This window comes from Stegastes partitus, unplaced genomic scaffold (genome assembly GCF_000690725.1).
Source record: "Stegastes partitus isolate 25-593 unplaced genomic scaffold, Stegastes_partitus-1.0.2 Scaffold1295, whole genome shotgun sequence".
Classification (NCBI taxonomy): domain Eukaryota; kingdom Metazoa; phylum Chordata; class Actinopteri; family Pomacentridae; genus Stegastes; species Stegastes partitus.
Window position 1 is genome coordinate 139,124 of NW_007579026.1, and position 19,744 is coordinate 158,867.

The 19,744-nt window shown below is 39.1% G+C and overlaps 1 protein-coding gene across 1 annotated transcript; it reads left to right on the top strand.

Annotated features, from left to right (window-relative positions):
* Positions 1–1,591: 1,591 nt before the first annotated feature.
* frk (fyn-related Src family tyrosine kinase) lies at positions 1,592–19,033 on the top strand. The gene is made up of 8 exons (XM_008298223.1): positions 1,592–2,067; positions 7,126–7,247; positions 10,537–10,700; positions 10,798–10,966; positions 11,741–11,899; positions 16,256–16,437; positions 16,758–16,923; positions 17,022–19,033. Exons 1-8 carry the CDS (start codon positions 1,685–1,687, stop codon positions 17,228–17,230), a joined length of 1,554 nt encoding a protein of 517 aa, XP_008296445.1. The 5' UTR covers positions 1,592–1,684; the 3' UTR covers positions 17,231–19,033.
* The last annotated feature ends 711 nt before the right edge of the window (positions 19,034–19,744 follow it).

A 19,744-nucleotide genomic window follows, 5' to 3' on the forward strand; every position in this document is an offset into this window, starting at 1 on the left:
AGTCAGCCGGTGAATTAGCCGTAGATTAGCAACACATGATACAATCATCCGGAGGTTTCAAGGAAGAACATTTTATGGCTTTCCAGAAACTGTACAGTAATTATACCTTTGTTGTTGCTCAGTAAACGGAGTAATTTCAGTGCAGAGTTCAGTTCCTGGTGAAAAGGTGAAAACGTCATGAGCGATCAAAAAAAATTTCAGTTTGTGAATTAAAAATAATGTAAAACGATGAAAATAATCATTGAGTCAGGATTGGATTTGGATTATAATAGAAAGAGGTAACATCTTTAAAGACTCAGCAGAGACAGCAACTGCAAAAAAGAAAAAAAAAAGTCAGAGTTCTGTCCAAAATTTTTGGCATATTTTACTCTAAAAGAACAGGTGAACAATTGCTTTCTTCAGCCTGTTAGTCCATATCATACGAAGGTACAGGAGACAGCAGCACTGTTATTTCTATTTAGGAAGCACTGGTCTACTTGTTAAACTTTCCTTCTTACCTGTGTATTTTGCACCTGTCTGTAAGGAACGGATCTCAGGCCTTTTTTTTTGTTTGAGTACTCTATTCTGCTTTTGATTATTCTTTATTTTTTACACTATATATTGGGCTGGTGGCTAAGGAGAGATCGAGCTTTTAAATAACCTTCCTCTTGCAACAACAAAAAATCCCGAATGCATGAACATTTTAAAGAAAAATCTGAAGCTGTATATGTTTTCACTGTCTTTTGGTGGCTCTGAATGATCTTTTTTTCTGGTATTTTTTAATATTTCATTTGATCTTAAACTTTTATCTTATAAACCGTCATCCTGTCGTTTTAATATTTTATATCAGTTAAATCTCTTTTACAGATTGATTGCACTTGTTGCTGCCTGACCACTTTGGTCAACTCAGGCTGTTTTTAAATGCATTACAGGCTTGCTTTTATGTGACGTCACCCATTTTTCATCTTATTTTTTTCCTTTTTTACCCTTTACTTACTTAACTATTTATTTAATTACTTCTGTCGTTATTATTTTTATTACTTTTAGCTTTGTCTTTATGGTTTTACCCTCTTTTTTTTTTTAAATCCACTTATTTTCTCTCACTCGGATGTAGCATTTTTGATTCTTTTATTATTTTAGTTGCTGTATTGATTCATTTTATTGATGTAAATCATGTATAACTCTATTTTTCCACTTTTTCTCTGTTTTTTTTTTTTTTTAAAGTGCTATATAAATGAAGTTATTCTATATGTGTATGACTTGATATTGCAGTAGGGAAGTTTATAGAAATTGCATCAAGTTGGGAGCTAAACAACTGGACAGGTTGTGCAAACTACTCCAGGATGTGTCCACTTCTTCCTAAACTCTCTATACCTGTTCATCCCTGCAGTGAGGTTTTCTTACAAGCAGAGGGCACCTGGACTCACCTGCAGCCACCTGAGGCTGAACCGAGCCGCTCCTCATTCCTCAGCAGGTGCAGGTGATTTCTGCTCCTCCACCAGGAAACTCTTCATTGAAGTGGCTCTCCGAGGGACTGGGTGTGTGCGCGCTCAGGTCAAAGATCGACTTTGCTGAATGAGAGATTATCCAAAATGCACTTTTATGGAATCATGAGGAGAGCAGCAAAAATTCCCCAAACCGTTTCCGTCTGTCTCCTGCACGATGCCGGGCTGTGATTGACGAGCGAACGAGAAGAAAACGCACCATGGAGATCCAAAAGAGGCTTTCTGCGTGTTGGGAGCGTTTTCTGGGGTGTTTCAAAAAGTCTGAAGACAAGCGTGAGGCTAAAACCGACACGGTGATTGTGAACCGAGATGCGAGGGGGAGAGATGAATCGGATTTTCATGCGAACAGATCTTTACCGCCGCTGCCGGTGGGGGCAACCGGAGACTTTTACATCGCCCTGTACGACTACTCGGCCCGAACCGACCAGGACCTGAGCTTCAGCGCCGGGGACACTTTGGAGGCGCTGGATAAAAGTCCCGGGGACTGGTGGCTTGCCAAAGCCATCACCGGAATTTCAGCCTCCAAAAGTGGATATATCCCCGCTAATTATGTGGCTCCTGTGGAGAGTATCAACGCAGAACCGTAAGTATCGTTACTGAAACTGAGAACACAACAAAGTGCAGATCCACTTTGTGCCCCTTGTATGCGAGCATACATTCAGTCGCAGAGCTAACCGTTGATTTTTCAGAATGATAAGTACAAAGATATGGGTGTATGCGTCCTTTAAAACACTTAATTTTGTTGTCAAGGTGTCTCCACAATCTACATAGACCCCTTCAGCTGTCAGGGTGAAAAATATTCCGCCAACTAAATAATTAACATTCTTTTAGTTGTTTATCTAGTTGTTGACAGATTGCAATGCCTAATCACTCTGAGGCGGCCATCTTTGTTTTGCTTTAGCATGTTGAAATTGATTAGAGGAGGACATGTATAGATTTAAAAAAAATTTTTTTTATTGTAGACAGTTACAATTTAAGGTATACTTTTCAGTGTAGAAGTGTAGAGATAATTTGTTCCGAGTCCTGCTGAAAGCATCAAAACATGCTTCAAGTATGTGGAGCTAACAATGTTTTTTTTGTATTTTTGAGGATAGTTAATGACCTGATGTTTGAGAAACCTAGCAGGTCCTTGAAAATTAGGTATTGTTGTTGTGAAGGTATCTCCAGAATTCACAACGACTCTGATAGAAAAATATTCCACCAATTGAACGATTAAAAAAAAAAAAAAAAAAAAAGATTTTTCACTTGTTTATCCTGTTATGATGGATTGCTGTGCAGATAGGCCACGGTGACCATCTTTGTTTTGATTGCACATGTTGGAAATTGAGTTTAAAATCTTTTATTTTTACATTTAGATGAGGAAATGTATGTACTTTTGATTACACATCACACAATTTAAAAATACCTCCAGTATTGATACTAGCAGTGTAGAAATACCTGTTTCAAGTCCTGACAAAATATTAGCATCAAAAGTACACAGAGCTAACCATTGTGTTTTCTGAAAGTTAATTGTCCAACAGTGTTTGAAAACTACTCGAAAATAAAGTTTTGGCCTAATCAGGTCATTTGTTGAAGTTAATGAGACAGTTGGGCACGTGCTCTACTCCTGATTAGAGTTTCAAAGTCTGGGGGGTGGGGAGGAATATTCGGAGATCAAAATTGATATCCCGATTCCAGCACAGCGAACTAATAGTTGGCTATTAGGCCATTCGGGTCCAGTCCTAGTATGAAAATCAACATTTTAAATACTCCGGGTCATATTTGCGCTTTGCCATCTTGCATCCCAACATCAACACAAACTTAAAATGAACGTCAAACAAACTATGGCTACCATGCCTGTCAAAATAAAAGTTTTTTCAAAATAAAAAAAAAGTCCAACCTGAGACGCACATTATGTATTATTTAATTTTGACCAGGTGTCCGCGACCCACCCAGAACAGGTCCGCGACCCACTTTTGGGTCGCGACCCACCAGTTGAGAACCCCTGCTCTAGAAACACTTACAGTTGTTAAAGTATCTCTAGAATCCACAAAGACTATTAAGGTGAAAATATTGCACGAATGGAAGGATTAAAACATTTTTCCAAGTTGTGATGGACTGCAATGTAGATAGCCCATGGGCGGCCATCTTTGTTTGGATTCAGCATGTTGAAATATAATAGCTGAAAATCTTTAATGTCATCATTTAGAAGAGAAAACAGATATAGTTCTGATTTCTTTAAGCTTCTCACTAATGGTGTGAAAAACATGCCACCAATTGAATCATAAAACACATTTTTTTTTCACGTTTTCCAAGTTGTGGTGGATTGATATACAGATAGCCTACTGGTGGCCATCTTTGTTTTGATTCAGCTTGTTAAGAAATGTGTTATTTTTTCATCATTTGGAGGAGGAATTGTATATATTTCTTTATTACACAAGGTTTAAAGTGATCAAGACTCAAGCGATACCTACAGTATTGACACTACAGTGTAGAAATAATTTGCTCCAAATCCTGACAGAAGTATTAGCATGAAAATAAGTACCAGAAGTACTCTATAGATCGAGTGAACCTACCACAGATTGAGGTGACATTTGAAAATGTCTTGTTTGATTCTGTCAACTTGAATTAAAGGTCAAGAAAAGCATCAAACCTTCACATCTGAGGAGCAGGAAACAGAAAATATGTTGCTTTTTCTTTTAAAAATGACTAAAAAGGGTTATTAAAATCCAAAAAGTCTGGGTTAATTTCCTTTCTATTCACCAATTGTAGCAGCTTTTTTATTATATTTTTGGATGCAATCGGGTAAAGGTGGAACTACTTTGACATACTCTGTTGTGTATTGTTTGTACTTTCCTCCCAGGAATCTTACCAGATCATAATAAAGCTTAAGTTGTCAGGTAAATGCAGTGCAGTAAAAGGTACAGTATTTCACTCACAACTGTAGAGGAGTATATGTATAAAATAGCAAACACAAATGTAGAAGTACCTAGTCTGTGATTTATAGGTTTTACATCGACTTTCCTGTCTGAGATTACTGACACCTGACTGTCATTTTCCTGTTACGTCAAACAGGTAGAATTCGTAACAATGTGATGCAGGTTATGCTGTCCTGTCTCGAGTGCTGAATTACATCTAAAGTCTCTGCTCAAACTGGTTAATCATCGACTGAGAGCAGGAAGCGCAGGTGTACAGGTTAATAATTCTTCTGAAGGTACAACAACAGGTCATTAAAGGGACAATTCATGGAGGTACTTCTGAAGACAGAAACTTGGCTAAATTAGCACAACTGTTATTTTACAAGTGAACAATTCAATTTTCCGTGAAATGCCCTTAAAGACTAATCTAGGAGATAACATATATCATTTTTTCTTCCACCCTCTTTACTGCCACATGTGGCTCAATTGTTGGAAAAGGTGACGACACAGAAAATTCCAAAGCAAATTAATTATGTGTTGCACTTGGCAGGTTACTGATACGCGTTTCCTCTCAGCTGTACTCAGGTTTTTCCTGTTTGTTTACAAGGATAAAAATAATGTGACTCCCTCAATCAGTCCAGGCATCGTTTGTGTCATAGTTTCGCCAAGCTGCAAACCTGATAGACAGGAAAAAAAGAAGTTGTTTCATAACACAATGACAGTGAATTTACGTAGCTGATCACATCTGTGGACGACACTTTACAAGTCAACAAGTCATGGACTATTACTAAGTTTGTTATTTAATTAGGGTTAGGATTTTACCTCTAATTCTAAATGACTGCTTCTGAATATATCAGTGCATCGGTTTTTCATTGTTTTCTTAGCTCATTTGTGATAAGTTGAACAAGCGGATAAAGCTTATGTTTTAGGCTCCTGTAGCTTTTCTCACTTTAATTAAGGCAAGATTTAACCTGCTAAAAGCGTCTGGGGCAGTTGTGATACAGGTACTAGTTTGTATTCATTTGATGGAGTGTGCAATTATTTCAGAATAAACAGGGACTAAAAGGTTGAGGCTGATGTTATTTTGTACACTTTCCTCTTCATATGTCAGCAAAACTCACAAATATATTAAAACCTTGCAATGGTAATCAATCTGTTTCTCAGCACTTTTTTGACTTTCCCAGGCAATCTGTGGCTCTCAACTCCATGTGGTTCCTGTGGGAACCAGTGGAAATCTTTAAAAACATATTGTGGATATACCCTTTTTCTTCTTGTTGAAAAGACTAAATAACCTCCTGAAACAGCTGGACTCTATAGTTTTCAGCAAATCAAACAGTGGAGAAACAGTGGATTTGATGGAGGCTATTTTCAGCAGGGGTTTGATCCGCTCTTGTTTGTATTTCCAGCAGCAGGAGGGTGTGAATTGAACTGACTCAAAATAAACTACAGAGTGTGTGAGTGTGTGTGTTTGTTCATGACGAGGAGGAAACGGGTCACCTAATGCAACAGTGTGGCTCATTGGTGTGTTTTAAATAGTTTTCGGAGTTATGTGGGTCAGAGGAAAAAGATATATCAGGCCTGTAGGAGAGATTATTGGGTTTGATCTATGACAGAATGATTTTGATAAAGTATTTAATTTCAGTCTGACGTATTGCAAATTGTGATTTGATTTGTGTGATAGTTCATAAACCCTGGGCCAGATGTGCTTCATAGTGTATATCCTAAATAATAGCGTTTGTGATTTGCTGATAGGATTGTTTCAAATCCCAGTTTTGAAGTAAAATCAATTCATTGTTCGGCCCTCATTTGATCTTTTCTTGAATTAATGGACAGTAAAAATATATAGAATATCACCAGAGTAAAACTCTATTCGCACGGAAGTAGTGCCGCCTGGGGATGTCTAGCAATTTGTAATAATTACTAAGGTTGTCTGTGATCTTAATCCCCTGCGAATCTTCATTGTCTGTAATTAGTAAAGTGAAAAGTTCACTACAAATTACCTGCCATACTTTGCAAAACCCAGAGGTCCTGTGATAATATTAGTCCTGTGCAAATTAGCATTTTTTTTTTGTTTTGTTTTCTCTGCGTGTTTCCTCTGCCTTGTTCCCAATTAAGAATTATGTAGACTGTATTGGCAATTAAAGGTTAAAGTCGGATTGCATTTTTGCAGTGTGGCTTATTTTGCCACACTGCATGTAGACACATTCACAGAAAGGGCGAACTCCGATCTTTAAGAACGAATGCTTGGATGGATGACAAGCATAGCAGCAAAGAGTAGTAAAGAGCATTTTACTCCATTATAACAGGCTCAGGAGTTGTGTGGCAGCTTTTTAATATCATATCTGTGTTCATCCCATGTATATATGTCACACAAAATGCAGACACGGGTGGTAATTTATGCATTATATGAGGTCTGAAAGCTAGTCATGTGCAAATAGGGCTTTGACATGATTTTAAGTTGTTGTTTTTTCTGCAGGTGTTACATTGTGTTTCACAGATGCATATAATATTACCTCATCAATTTGCAAGCCATTATGTTCCCATGAACTAAGTGCCTCCATCTGAATTCATGGTAGTCCAGCTTGGTTTGATTCAAACAGCCTATTTATTGAAAGTAATGATACGAGTATATTCAGGACAAGAAGAGATTCATGTTTGCAGTTTGATCTTTTGAAAGTGCTTTCCAGCCCAAACCTGCAACATGCCTAACACGGACAAATGTTTGCTCACATTCTGATCTACAGATGGTATTTTCCCGACACGAAGAGGCTGGATGCCGAAAAAATGCTGCTGGCCGAAGGGAACCTCCAGGGTTCCTTCCTCATCAGAAACTGTGAAAGTCAGAGAGGAGACCTCTCACTGTCGGGTAAGCCAAATAAGAACTAGCAGCAACTCAGGATTCCAATATATCCTTTTCTGAAACCTATGAGAAAATTTTGGACCTTTTTTTTGTTATATATATATACACAGCTAATGAAAATTAACATAAAGATAGAATAAAATGAACAAATAAATGAATTGACAGTCTTTTTACAAACGAAATATTGACTTTACAAGCAATAGATCTCACTTTTCTTAGATTTAGCAGCCAAATTTAAGGACTTGACTGTATTCACTACTAAGTCAGTTCATAACTGAAAGTGGAAAAGGCTGTTCCTCCTATAATGCTTGCTGCAGTGTCCTGTAAAATTTTAACTGCGTATTGCTCTTATAGAACTGAACTCTGACACACCCTGACACTAATTGTCTGAACCTGATTACCAAGTAGCAATTCCTCCCACCTATTTATACACTTTGTGGTTTATTTCTTATGTACAAAGAGATCATTGACAAATTTCATTACAAATTTGCAATGACAATAAAATAAATTCTGTTCTATTCTGTGGATGAGCTTTTGAAAAATAAAAAGGTGATAGTTGTGTTTCCATAATGCTTTTACTATACATTTTGAAGTATGTAGAGTAGAAAAAGGAAATGAAAAAGGGAGAAAAAAAAAACCCTCCTTAAAAAATTGATAAAATGAGCGAGTGCCTGTAATAAGTGTCTTTTTTCATTTGGGCAGCACGAAACATGGCTGATACCAGCCGTCACTGAAGAAGATTAAAAACTTTCCAAATATTTAGCGTGTCCCAATACATGGTTTGTCAAATCTAGCATACCAAAATACCTGCATGTCTTACTGCATCCAGTTGGATTTTGAAGCATGTGAGCCGACATGCTTTTCAGACCCGCAATCCTATAATCAAGTTTTAAGCCGCTGACAGTGCAAAAACAGAGGACAGCTCTTTTCACACTTGCAACTGCAACAGTACTTCCTTTGTGAGGGCAACTGTAGAACATCCTGGAAGTAAAAAAAAAAGGAAAATTAAGGACGCAGTCATGGTTTTGTTTTTGGCTTTTTCTCCTCTTTTTATTTCAGCCATGTGTTATCAGTACGACCATCTTCTGATGACAACAGGCAGCGAGTTGATGGAAACAAGACTAATTTACATTTTCTTTTTTTCGCAATATTTCAAAAGTTTGCTTCAAATACCAATAAAAGTAAAGAAACAGGACTAAAGAGGATGAGAACTCACAAGTAAAGACGGTCCGTGTCAGAATTCACTCTGTTCACTGCTCCTTATGAAGCAGTGAACTTTTGGAAACTCAATAATCATCGTTTTACGGCATATCTGACATCTATTGTACTTTATGCGTTACTATTGTACAATTTTTAAGGCCCTATATAGTTGCTACATTTGCACACTAACAGTTCAAACAATCAAATAAAATGGTGGACAGTAAATGTGGAGCACTGTGTTGTAAGATAGGAGAGACTCAGAAAAACTGCCTTTGCAAGTGTTACACCTGGAAGGATGTGCATTTTTGTTTTTCCTTATCATTTTTGTTTGTCTATAAGACAGAAGTCAACAGGGCACCTTTGAATAAACAATACAAATAAATAAAATAGGCAAATTTACGCGGGACCTAAGCTGCGAGTCTTCTTTGATCTGGTCACATTGGCTGACATGCTCATGTCAGCAGCCTGCTTTATGACTTTATGACTTAATGGCCTTGTTTTGGCAATCTCAGGTAAAGTACGATCACAATAAATTTAGTTATTGGCCACTATTTGCCATAAATTGGCAATATAATCTTGTTTAAACATTAATAGGATGGAAAAAAAGGCTTTTTTTAATGTCCCAGTGTTAACCAGCTCATTTTTCTCCTGAAGCAGTCAAACTGCCGGCAGATTTTACTTGTCGTTCCACACTATTAATATAATTTTTTTAGATTGAGTCTTGCTAGGTAACATGTTGCTATTCATGTACTTCTCTGCCACAGAACACACATTTCCCAACAGCCCATGCATTGTTCCGCAGCTTATTCTTTCCCTCAGTTGATTTCGAATGATTGATGGTTTGAAGGTCATCAAGGCAAACAAACAGAGGTCTGTGCTCCCATAAAAGCAGCGCGATAGCTTTATCTCTCTCCGTCCTGTTCTATCATCTCATTCCGGCCTTGCTCTTTCCACTGTGGCTGAATTCTTTCCGTGTTCATTCATTAAAGTCATCTGATGACCTAAATTATTTCACAGCTCTATCCCCTGGTTGCTTCACTCAGAGTGTGTTTTTGAGTGAATGAGTCATGTCTGTCAGTGAAAACAGGTTCATTGAGTCAATATTCATTTTCTAATATTGAACAATATTCAGCTGTAATGTCTGAATCTGTATTGATGCAGCAATAATTCCTGATATGTACACAGATAGTTCAGGAAATGCTGACAGATGTTTAGTTTATATCAAGAAATGACATAAAAACATTGAACCTGCTGATTTTTCACACAAAGTAGAGTGGTAGGTCCGTTAATCGATAGTAATGAGCATTCATAGTCAACTCCTTAACTTTAAAGATGAACTAATCAGTGTTTTCATTTAACAATAGACTAAATGACTGTGATATGTGACAGTTGTAGCTTGTTGTGATGAACTTGCAGACAACCTCACTCTGCCGTTTCCATTTTAGCGCCTTTCAGCTCTTTGTTTTGATTTCAAAATCTGCAGCTTTATTGTCTAACTGCTCCTATCAACCTCATTTCCATTAGTTTCACTGGAAAAACTCTAATTAAGGCACTGTACACTACCTGCCTGAAATGAAATACGCACAAACACCTAGCAGTTCGCTAATTCATTTTGTGTAGCATTTACTCAGTTAAAAGCTCAATATCTTTTCAAAGGTGTTGGTGGGGACCAAAACTGGAGCTAATAGAAGACTGAATACTCGATTTACATTTATTAAGTGTCAAGAAACTTGACTTCAAATGAACGCTCATGTTGCTCTGTGTCTACTGGATGTAAAAACATTGTGCTAACACATTTATAAGAATTTACTGACAAGAGAAATGTTGTGCTACATTTCACCCAGTGGATAAAATCAATGAATGCTGCTTCAAACCGCAGTTAAACACACTTTTCTCATGACTACATGACATTATGACAATCAAAGCAAATCAAAGGAAGAATAAAAATATAGAAGACAGAAATGGAAACTTGTTTGCACATCAAGCCTGTTTGAATCTCTTGTGCTTGTTCTATTAGTGTTTAACTGGATGGTTTACAGCCTACTGTCGGGTCTTGACTCTTTGGTTTACTGTTGCATGTTTGTTTACCTTCCAGTGCTGGACAGTGGAAGGGTGAAGCATTACAAGCTGAAAAAGCTGGACAATGGTCACTACTTCGTGTCGAGGAACAGAACCTTTGAAACACTGAAGGAGTTGGTGGAGTATTACTCCAAACAGGCGGATGGCCTCTGTGTGCGTCTGGGTGAGCCATGCGTAAAGGTAAAACAGACTCTACATCACCACATGAACTGAACACATCCTGTTTGTTTTCTGAAGTCCAAAATTGGCGGCCATTTTCCCCTTCCTGTCCGTGCAGATGGAGGCTCCGCAGACCCACGGTTTGTCCTACAACACAGTGGACCAATGGGAGATTGATCGCAACTCCATCAAGCTGCTGACAAAGCTGGGAGCTGGACAGTTCGGTGAAGTGTTTGAGGGCCTGTGGAATGGCACCACTGCCGTTGCAGTGAAGACCCTCAAACCTGGTACACAAAAATATTCACTTTAATTTGTATAATGCTAATCCAAAAATACAACAAATATAAAAAAGAAAAAGCTCAAAGCTGATCAAACTGATCATGTGTGTGTTAAAATCCATTTTCAATCTGAATATTTGACTTGGAGAAATGAAATTACATGCATCTAAGTATAATAGAAAAAAAAATGTGTGAGTTGAATAAAGCAGCAGTTGACAGGGATCCCTTCTGGGTTTTGGGATGCATGTTTAGTATGAGAAGCCAAAGACCCTACAAAAGAAAAGTGAGCGTTAAAGTTGATTCTTTAACTTAAAAGCAAAAGAAATCTCAACCCAAGATCCACTTGAAAGCCACTGGAGTTTACTCAGTTGTCATGGAGTTGGCTCCGGTGTCATCACATGTCCTTGGTATAGAACTTTATTTTATCATATAAGGGAAAGTGAAGGATTTTTTTAAATTTTAAATTTCCACTACGTTTGTATAGAAACTTGCATTATAGCATCTTTTTAAAAATGTCCACTCTTTGGTTTACTGAACTCCTGCCAGTCGCTACTTATAATTATGAAAGGCTTACTTGTCACATTTAAAATTAAGTTAAAGTCTGTGTTACATATCTGACAAAAGATTTCCATATTCAGAGAATGAACTTTATAGTTAGCAGATGGCTAACCAGACCAATACAAACAAAAACACACATCTGGACCAGCCTTGGAGCCTATGCACTAAATGGTACATTCTTTGTATCACCAAAGAAACAATCCAATCGTTGCACAACTTTTTCAGGTTCGATGGACACTGAGGACTTCCTGAGAGAGGCTCAGATTATGAAGAGGCTGCGGCACCCCAAGCTGATCCAGCTGTACGCCGTCTGCACCATGGAGGAGCCAATCTACATCATCACGGAGCTCATGACCCACGGCAGCCTGCTGGAATACCTCCAGAGTAAGACGGCCACGCTTTTCATTTCGTGTTTATTAGCTGCTTTATGATGACGTGGTCAGAGCACAGCTGCCCTTTGAAACCAGTATCCCCACCTGTGACAGGCTGTGATACAGACTTATGCCTGAACAGAACAACCGATTTAGATGCTATGTACAATTTTTTTGCACGTAGTTTCTGCTAATATCAGAACTTATGGCAGCAGCCTTTAGATATATATATATTTTTTGTCTATCAAATTAATTTCAGGTTCTCAGTCTTGCCTATTTTGACAGTGTTATCTTGTTTTAGATGTCAGTGCCTGTTGTAGCTTAATAGTTCTGCTAAAAAGTGTAAATGAAAGATGAATAATGGAGCTCAAAGTCTGACTTATACCTCACTGATTAGTTAAGATTGGCTCATTCTGCGTTGCTACAAACAGACAAGTATACAATAATTTCTACCTGGTTTTATCTACTGGCACCAAGCCAGTATGGCACGATAGACTGAGATCATGTTGATGAAGGAAATGATTTCACTTGCCTTCGTTTACACCAGATTAGCATGACTCATCTGAGATTTATGTGTTTTTCAGTGTCAAAATGCTTAATTTGATTTACTAATCCCAGGTTAAAAGCTGTGCTCAGTGGAATACACTATTTTATTTTCAAGGTCATTTAATTTTATTTTGTATTGTGCCTTTAATTGGGCAAGATAGCAGGATAGATTTGAGGTTTTCAAGCTGGCAGGTGGGCCAAACAAGGTAAAGATACTGTGTGAGGTGAAAGAAACTTGCATGCTTGTGGTCTGAAAACAACGGGGTCAGCGGTTTGAGCTGGGGGGCTGTGACACACAGCTCAGGAAGGTAGTTAAGGTACTTTAAAACCCTGAGTGCCTGATCGCTGCAATTTGTGTCAAAAACTGCACTCCTCAGAGCCATAAATAACACCACACAGATTCGGTAAACATTCTTTTACATTCAATGTGACTCTCGCTTTCGAGAGATGTCATTATCCTAAATGTCCTCTACAAACATTACCTGCTGCTACTTACACGTAGTCAAGTTGCAAAGGCAGCAGTCTGAGCAAAGTAGCCTGGATGTCCTGATATTTAGCCGCTTCCTGCAGCTCCTCCTGGGAGATCTGAGGGCATTTCCAGACCAAGAGGGAGAGATAATTCCTCAAATGTAACCTGGGAGTGCCCTTTGGTATGAATGTGCTTGGAATGCTTTTCTAGGGAGTCATCCAGGTGGTGTTAAGGTCAGATGCCTGAACTCATTTATCTGGCACCTTTCAGTACAAAGAAGCAGTGGTTTTATTCTGAGGGGGATGTTTTTGCCCTGAGATGCTCTAAGAGGATTCTGTCTACGATGCTGAACAGCATGTCAGCTCTTTACCCTCGTGGGAATATACCACTTCAGTCTGCATGTGTTCTGTAGAGCTGGAAAGGAGGGGATTGTGTGGGAAACTAGGGTGTGTGGGTTGCTGCTATATGTGATCCTTGTATAACCAAGACAAGTGTCTACTTTCTCTTCAGTAAGGGTGCGTTCTGATATCCATACTTCCATACTATGTTGTGTGCCAGAAAACGATTTGGTATGTCCCAGTACACAGCATGTGAAATGTAGTATGTCAAAAATACCAGAGCGATTTTGTTTTCTGACAATACTGACCCACAATCTCCTGCGCTGCTGTGTCACACACGTCATGCACAAGCATACATAAGTGTCAGAGCGCACAGACAGATAACCGCTCAGTTCACACTATAGACTGCGACGGTCAAAGTTTAAGGCACATTATGACCAAGCAGGATGTTCCAGTTGTATGCGTACTGCAAAAAAAAAAAACATTGTGTACTTTGTGAGGCAGCAGTACCTACTTCAGGTAAAGATAAAGCATGCAATTTGGAATGCAGCCTAAGTCAAGCAGGTTTCCCGTACATAGACGCCACCAAGTTGATTTCTTGTTCCTGACTTTGGGCTGCTAGTAAATGTCCATAAGTGTCCTGCTGTGCTTCACCCTCCTCGTCTCCACTCTTACCCCAACCAGTCAAAGCAGATGGCCGCCTTCCCTGAGCCTGGTTCTGTCTGAAGTTGTTTTTTTTCCCCCTTCCTGTTAAAAGTTTTTTTTTTTTGTTCCTTCCCACTGTCACTGACTGCTTGCTCATAGGGAATCCAGGCAGCTTTGGATCGCTGGATTTTCCGTTCTCTGTTTGAAAATAAGTGTTTTTACTATGTGAGGTGCTATGAGATGACATTTGTTGTGAATTGGTGCTATATAAATAAAACTGAACTGAATTGAATGAGTCCATATAGGAGCACAGATAAATGCTCATTTTAACTGTAGGACTTGCCCTTGAGTCATGAAATGGGGAATTTCTTTTGGTATTTCTGTAGTCCGGTGAGAGTTATCTGTCCATTCATGGCCATGTTGCAAACAGGAACTGCTTATTTGGCATGCTTTCAATGGTACCAAAATGTTGGCAAGGAAGGAGAGAGAATGATGTTACAGGTGTTTAGCTATGTTGGATCACTATTGCTTTACCAGTGAAGCAAGGACTACATGGGTTAATCAGGAAATTTGATGTTTTATGACATTTGATATCACATTTGTCACCATTTAACTGTAACTCCTCAGATTAGCCTGGTCTTAATCAGGCCAGTTTCAAGGCTGTGTTCCAGTCAGCCTGCCAGAATGAAACAGCATTCTCTCCAGTTCCTTCTAATGACGTGTTGCATCTTGTACATGACGTTCAGCTCCACAATCTGACGTCACAAAGTAGAGAAACTAGTACTATTAGGAAGATGGTGACCCTGATGTTGATATGTATTTGCACTAAAGAGCTTCCATCTACTTCATACCCGACCTTGCGCACTCGTCGTTGTGATCACCTCGTAGACACACAATGCTTTGCTGCACTGTGAGAGATGTAGCGTCACTTTCAGACAGTGCTGGTCACTCCCAGAAGCGCTCACGTGGAATTGATGTCTGCAGCCCTGAAACCATCTGCGTAGTGACCCAAATCTACCATAAATCCACCACATACTCTGAACATGTCCTAGCCATGAGCTGTTGCAGTAGCAAAGTCACACAAGCATGAAGTGTAACAAATATTCTGAACTTTCCAGCCATTTTTATTTGGTTTCTTTTGGAAAGTCAACTTTAAAACTGTGACTCACAAAAGATGAGTCAGATGTAGATGCAGTCTGTATTCCCTGCGGTGAATCTGTCACAGCAGCTCAGTCCTCAGGAAGTCAACTCAGGTTTTTGTAATGGCACTAATTTGCAAAACAAGGCATCTCGTCTCATTTTAAGTTCAGCACTTTTATTATTATATTAGAGAGAGAAACCCAATAAATCCCTCTGAGCAACCGTTTGGCAACAATAGGACGACAAAACTCCCTTTTTTTTAGGAAGAAACTCCCAGTAGACCTCACCTGCCTTGACCGGTTAGGGTGAGGTCTAGTGGGGCAAATTAGGTGAAAACACTTGTGTGGGTGGATGTAAAAGGTACAGCTCATTCATTGTTAGAGGATAAAATGTGCTATACATCAGTTTTCTAGTGAAATTCAGATTTTTGATTCTGACTACTGTTCAGTGTCTGAAAGCTTTCTGTAAAAGCTCTTGCTCGTGTTAACTGTCTGCAAATATCTACCCTGTTGGTATTTTAAATTGACAAGTCAAACCTCTAAATAACAGAGTGGTGCTCCTCATCAGCAAAGTCATCTATAATAGTGTTTTATATTTTGGCCAGATCACAGAATCAATAACTAATTATCTACAATGATCTCCAACATTATTTAGCTTGTGCATGAGTTACTTAAGAGAGCAATTTGTTTGTTATTTTGCGGTTAAATCTAACTTCTAATTTTAAACTGTCTTCTTAAATAATTGTTGGCTGATTGTTAATAATATGTAAGTGGAATCCTGCAGGTCCTGGTGCTGCTCTCTGCTGTCTGATAATCAGCACCAGGGCTGTGCAAGCATGTAAAGATCTTAGCTTTACTTTCTGTGACCCTACAGTAGCAAATAAATAACAAACCAGACAGCAGTTCAGAGGAATCTTCTCAACTTCATGTGCTATGTTCATAAACTTGACGGCTGGTCAGTAGAGTCAAACAGAGGCGGACTTTTCTCCTTCTTAGATGGTAGTGAGGTACACTCCTTCAATGTTTTATGTGGCCCATATGGGTGGTCAGCAAACACATTATTCTATGGGAGGCTTCATGTTGTGGCACAACCAAAGCAAATCTACAATTATTTGTTAACATCCTGACTCCAGGTTTAACTGAATGGTTAAATTATTTCCTCCTTTACTGCCGAGGAAACTTCCAACATGTAGAACTGTGACTCATCATGTGCTTTTTTAATTGGATTTTAGAAGATAAAGGCAGCACATTGCGAATCTCTGACCAAATTGAGATGGCTGCCCAGGTGGCGTCAGGCATGGCTTTCCTGGAGTTGCAGAACTACATTCACAGAGACCTGGCAGCCAGGAACGTCCTGGTGGGCGACAACAACGTCTGCAAGGTGGCTGACTTTGGCCTTGCCAGGGTCTTCATGGTGGGTTTGATATTTAAAATGGTTTCGTATACATTGTTTAACAAGTGTCGTAGTTGCGCTCAGTGAAAAGTCATGTATTTAAAACATGTTTGTAAGGCCTTGAACTGAAACTGATTCAGCCTGCATTCTCTGCTAATTATACAGTACACGCTAGCTGCATTTACGGGCATCGTTTTATAGAGTCTAATAAATTATCCACAGTATTAGTTTCCCGTCAGGTAGTATCTTGTCATGCCTGTTTGTCCAAAGTGTGATTCTTTACACCAACGCTGATCAATTGCAACTTAAAATCTCTATTGAATACCTGGTTTCATTTCTAGAAAGAAAATGAAGACGTATATGAAGCCAAAGAAGGAGGTAAATTCCCTGTGAAGTGGACAGCACCGGAGGCCATCAACAGTAACAAATTTTCCATCAAATCTGATGTTTGGTCTTTCGGAATTTTGCTGTATGAGATCATGACATTCGGCAAGATGCCGTATCCAGGTAAGTCTTATGCAAATCATTCTAAAGTCTCATAACAACTGTGAGCAGAATATTTCTCTGTTAGATCAGAGCTCACGTCCTGTCTGTGATTCTTGCAGCAATGTCAAACTATCAGGTGGTGCAGAAGGTTCCTCAGGGCTACAGGATGCCGAGTCCCCCCAACTGCCCCAAAGTCTTGTATGACATCATGATGAACTGTTGGAAGGACAACGACCAGGACCGGCCCACGTTCGAGACCCTGCAGTGGACGCTGGAGGATTATTTTGACCAGGACTTGACCTCCTATGACGATGCCAACCGTTATTAGCACATCAGCCGGGCTGTGACGCGTAGGAAGAAAGGACTAAAAACACTCCCTGAAAACAAAGTCAGAATCACCGGAATCCAAATATGAACATACGCTGCGAGCTAATACCATAACCGATTCAAATGTGATTTAAAATTCCATTTATTATGGTCAAATGAAGCATCTAAATTGTTGACTATGTAACTGACATGCAGAGACCAAACTTTGACTACAGTCTGGTCTTCCTTTGTTTGACTACTGAATGCACTTTCAGACTGGCAGTTTACATGTCTGGCTCCACTCCTGAGGATCACTTGACTGGAAGAGGCTGCTTTGAGCAGAAAGCTGCGATCTGACATTCCCGACCAACCAGTTCTGCTCACGCCAAGCATAGCGCACATTCTTTCCACCTGCGCAACTCTAACCAGAAGACACCTGAGAGGATTTTATGACTCACGCTCACCTAGGGCTGCTTCGCTAAGAGTCTTTGTGTCTCGGAGTAAATAGCAGGTGCTTTCATCTTAGTTCCTTCCAAATGTAGCTACCAGAAGTGATGTTAGATTAGTAGAAAACTTGTTGTTGTTGGAGCCAAAGACAGCCGCCAGAAGGAGGCACTATAGCAAAGCAAAATGACATGTATTAAATTACATAATCACATTTTTTCACTTCACGTTTTCTCTTTAGGAAACTAACAACTGATACAAGAGATCGTTGAACGAAAGAACACAGTCAAGTTTGTACAGACTCCTGTTGGTGTCATCATGGGAACAAAAAAAAAAAAAACAACAAATGTGCACACAAATCAATAAATTGTAATTATTAATAACTACGTTATGCCCTTTTATTAATAATTTGCTTGCAGGAATCAAATGATAGTAACGTTTTAGCATGCACTGAAAGGGAGACTAACTTTTGAATGATAACGTATCTTTTAATGAATTTAAAAGTTGACTTAAATGCACCTTTTCTCAAGTCAGCATAGTCACGGATTTTGACGCTTTTTGCTATGGCAGCTAGGGATGCTATAGTTGAGTGACTTTGACTCTTTTCTAGTTATTCTATACTACATTTTACATTTATCTGTAGCTGTCACAAGTGACCACAGTGGCTGCTGTTCTGTAAAAGTCGCAGACTCATATCAAAGTTAGTTTTTAACTGTAGAAATGTTTACATGCATTTTTTAAAAAGCTACTTTATTGTAGTTTTTTGGGGATTATATTCATATACACTTTGAATTTTGTGCAAACATAATATGAAAAGTTACTACTCTGTTAATTTTTCAGCACAAGCTATACTATCTATTAATTTGTGTGCACTTTTTATTTGTCCCTCACATCTTCTGTGATACCGATGTCCCAGTTTTGACAGTTCCAGGCCCCAAACACTGTTTCCTTCCACCTCTGGTAGCTACGTCACAGCACCTCACAGTAAACTCACGCCTGTCTGCTTTTACACATAACTAACCACATTCTTCTTGTTTATCTACGAATGGCTTAATAATGGCTTGATGACTGAACAATGCGACGTTGGATTTGATGGCTGCTTTTTTTTTGTTGATCCTGTTAAGACTGCTGTCAGATCAGCGGGCCTCGTTCTTCCTCATCATCCGTAACTACAACACTGAAGGAGACGTCACAACCAATCAGATGCCTTAAGCGGTTGAACCTGGTGGTTTAACTCATGCTCTAATGATTTTGTACGATGTTTTTAGTGTCATGAATAAATCCTTTGTAATTGTACATTAGAACCATTACAGTGTTTATATGTAATCGTATTGTATTTTAACTTAATTATCCTTTATAATTAAATGAATTCTGTTGAGTATGATGTGGTTGGGTTGTTTGATTTGGAGCTGAACTGCAGGTTGTGTTAACAATATTAAGATATAATTGTATGATATCATACAATGTGGCTACTGAGTCATTTAGGCTTATCTTTATATACTTTTTCCTTTCAGTTATATTGTTAGATGTCATTCTGGTACTCTGGGTCTGGATCTTTGTTGGAGAGGGGACTCAGCCAGTGTTTTTCCACTTTTCTCATGTTGTAGGAACATAAAACTGTTTACAGGAATCGGCTTAGCTTAAGGTTAGGTTCAAGTTGAGTGCCGCTGGGCTCAGATTACATGATGTTGGCACGAAAATCAGTCAATTTAAAAGACATGGGGCACAACAGTGAATGGTTTTATACAGTCTAGTACAGGGGTGTCGAATCCTGGTCCTCGAGGGCCGCAGTCTTGAAAGTTTTAGATGCTTCCCTCTTCCAACACACCTGATTCAAATGATCAGGATCGTTATCAGGCTTCTGCAGAACTTGATGATGAGCTGATCATTTGAATCAGGTGTGTTGGAAGAGAGAAACATCTAGAACATGCAGGATTACGGCCCTCGAGGACCAGAGTTCGACACCCCTGGTCTAGTATATGTTGGTGGACAACAACCGATACTACATGTGGGACACCCTACAACATCCTGACGTAAAGACGAGCCATTCCAGAGCGCTTTTCTACCCACCACATAGTGCTTGAAAGCTTAG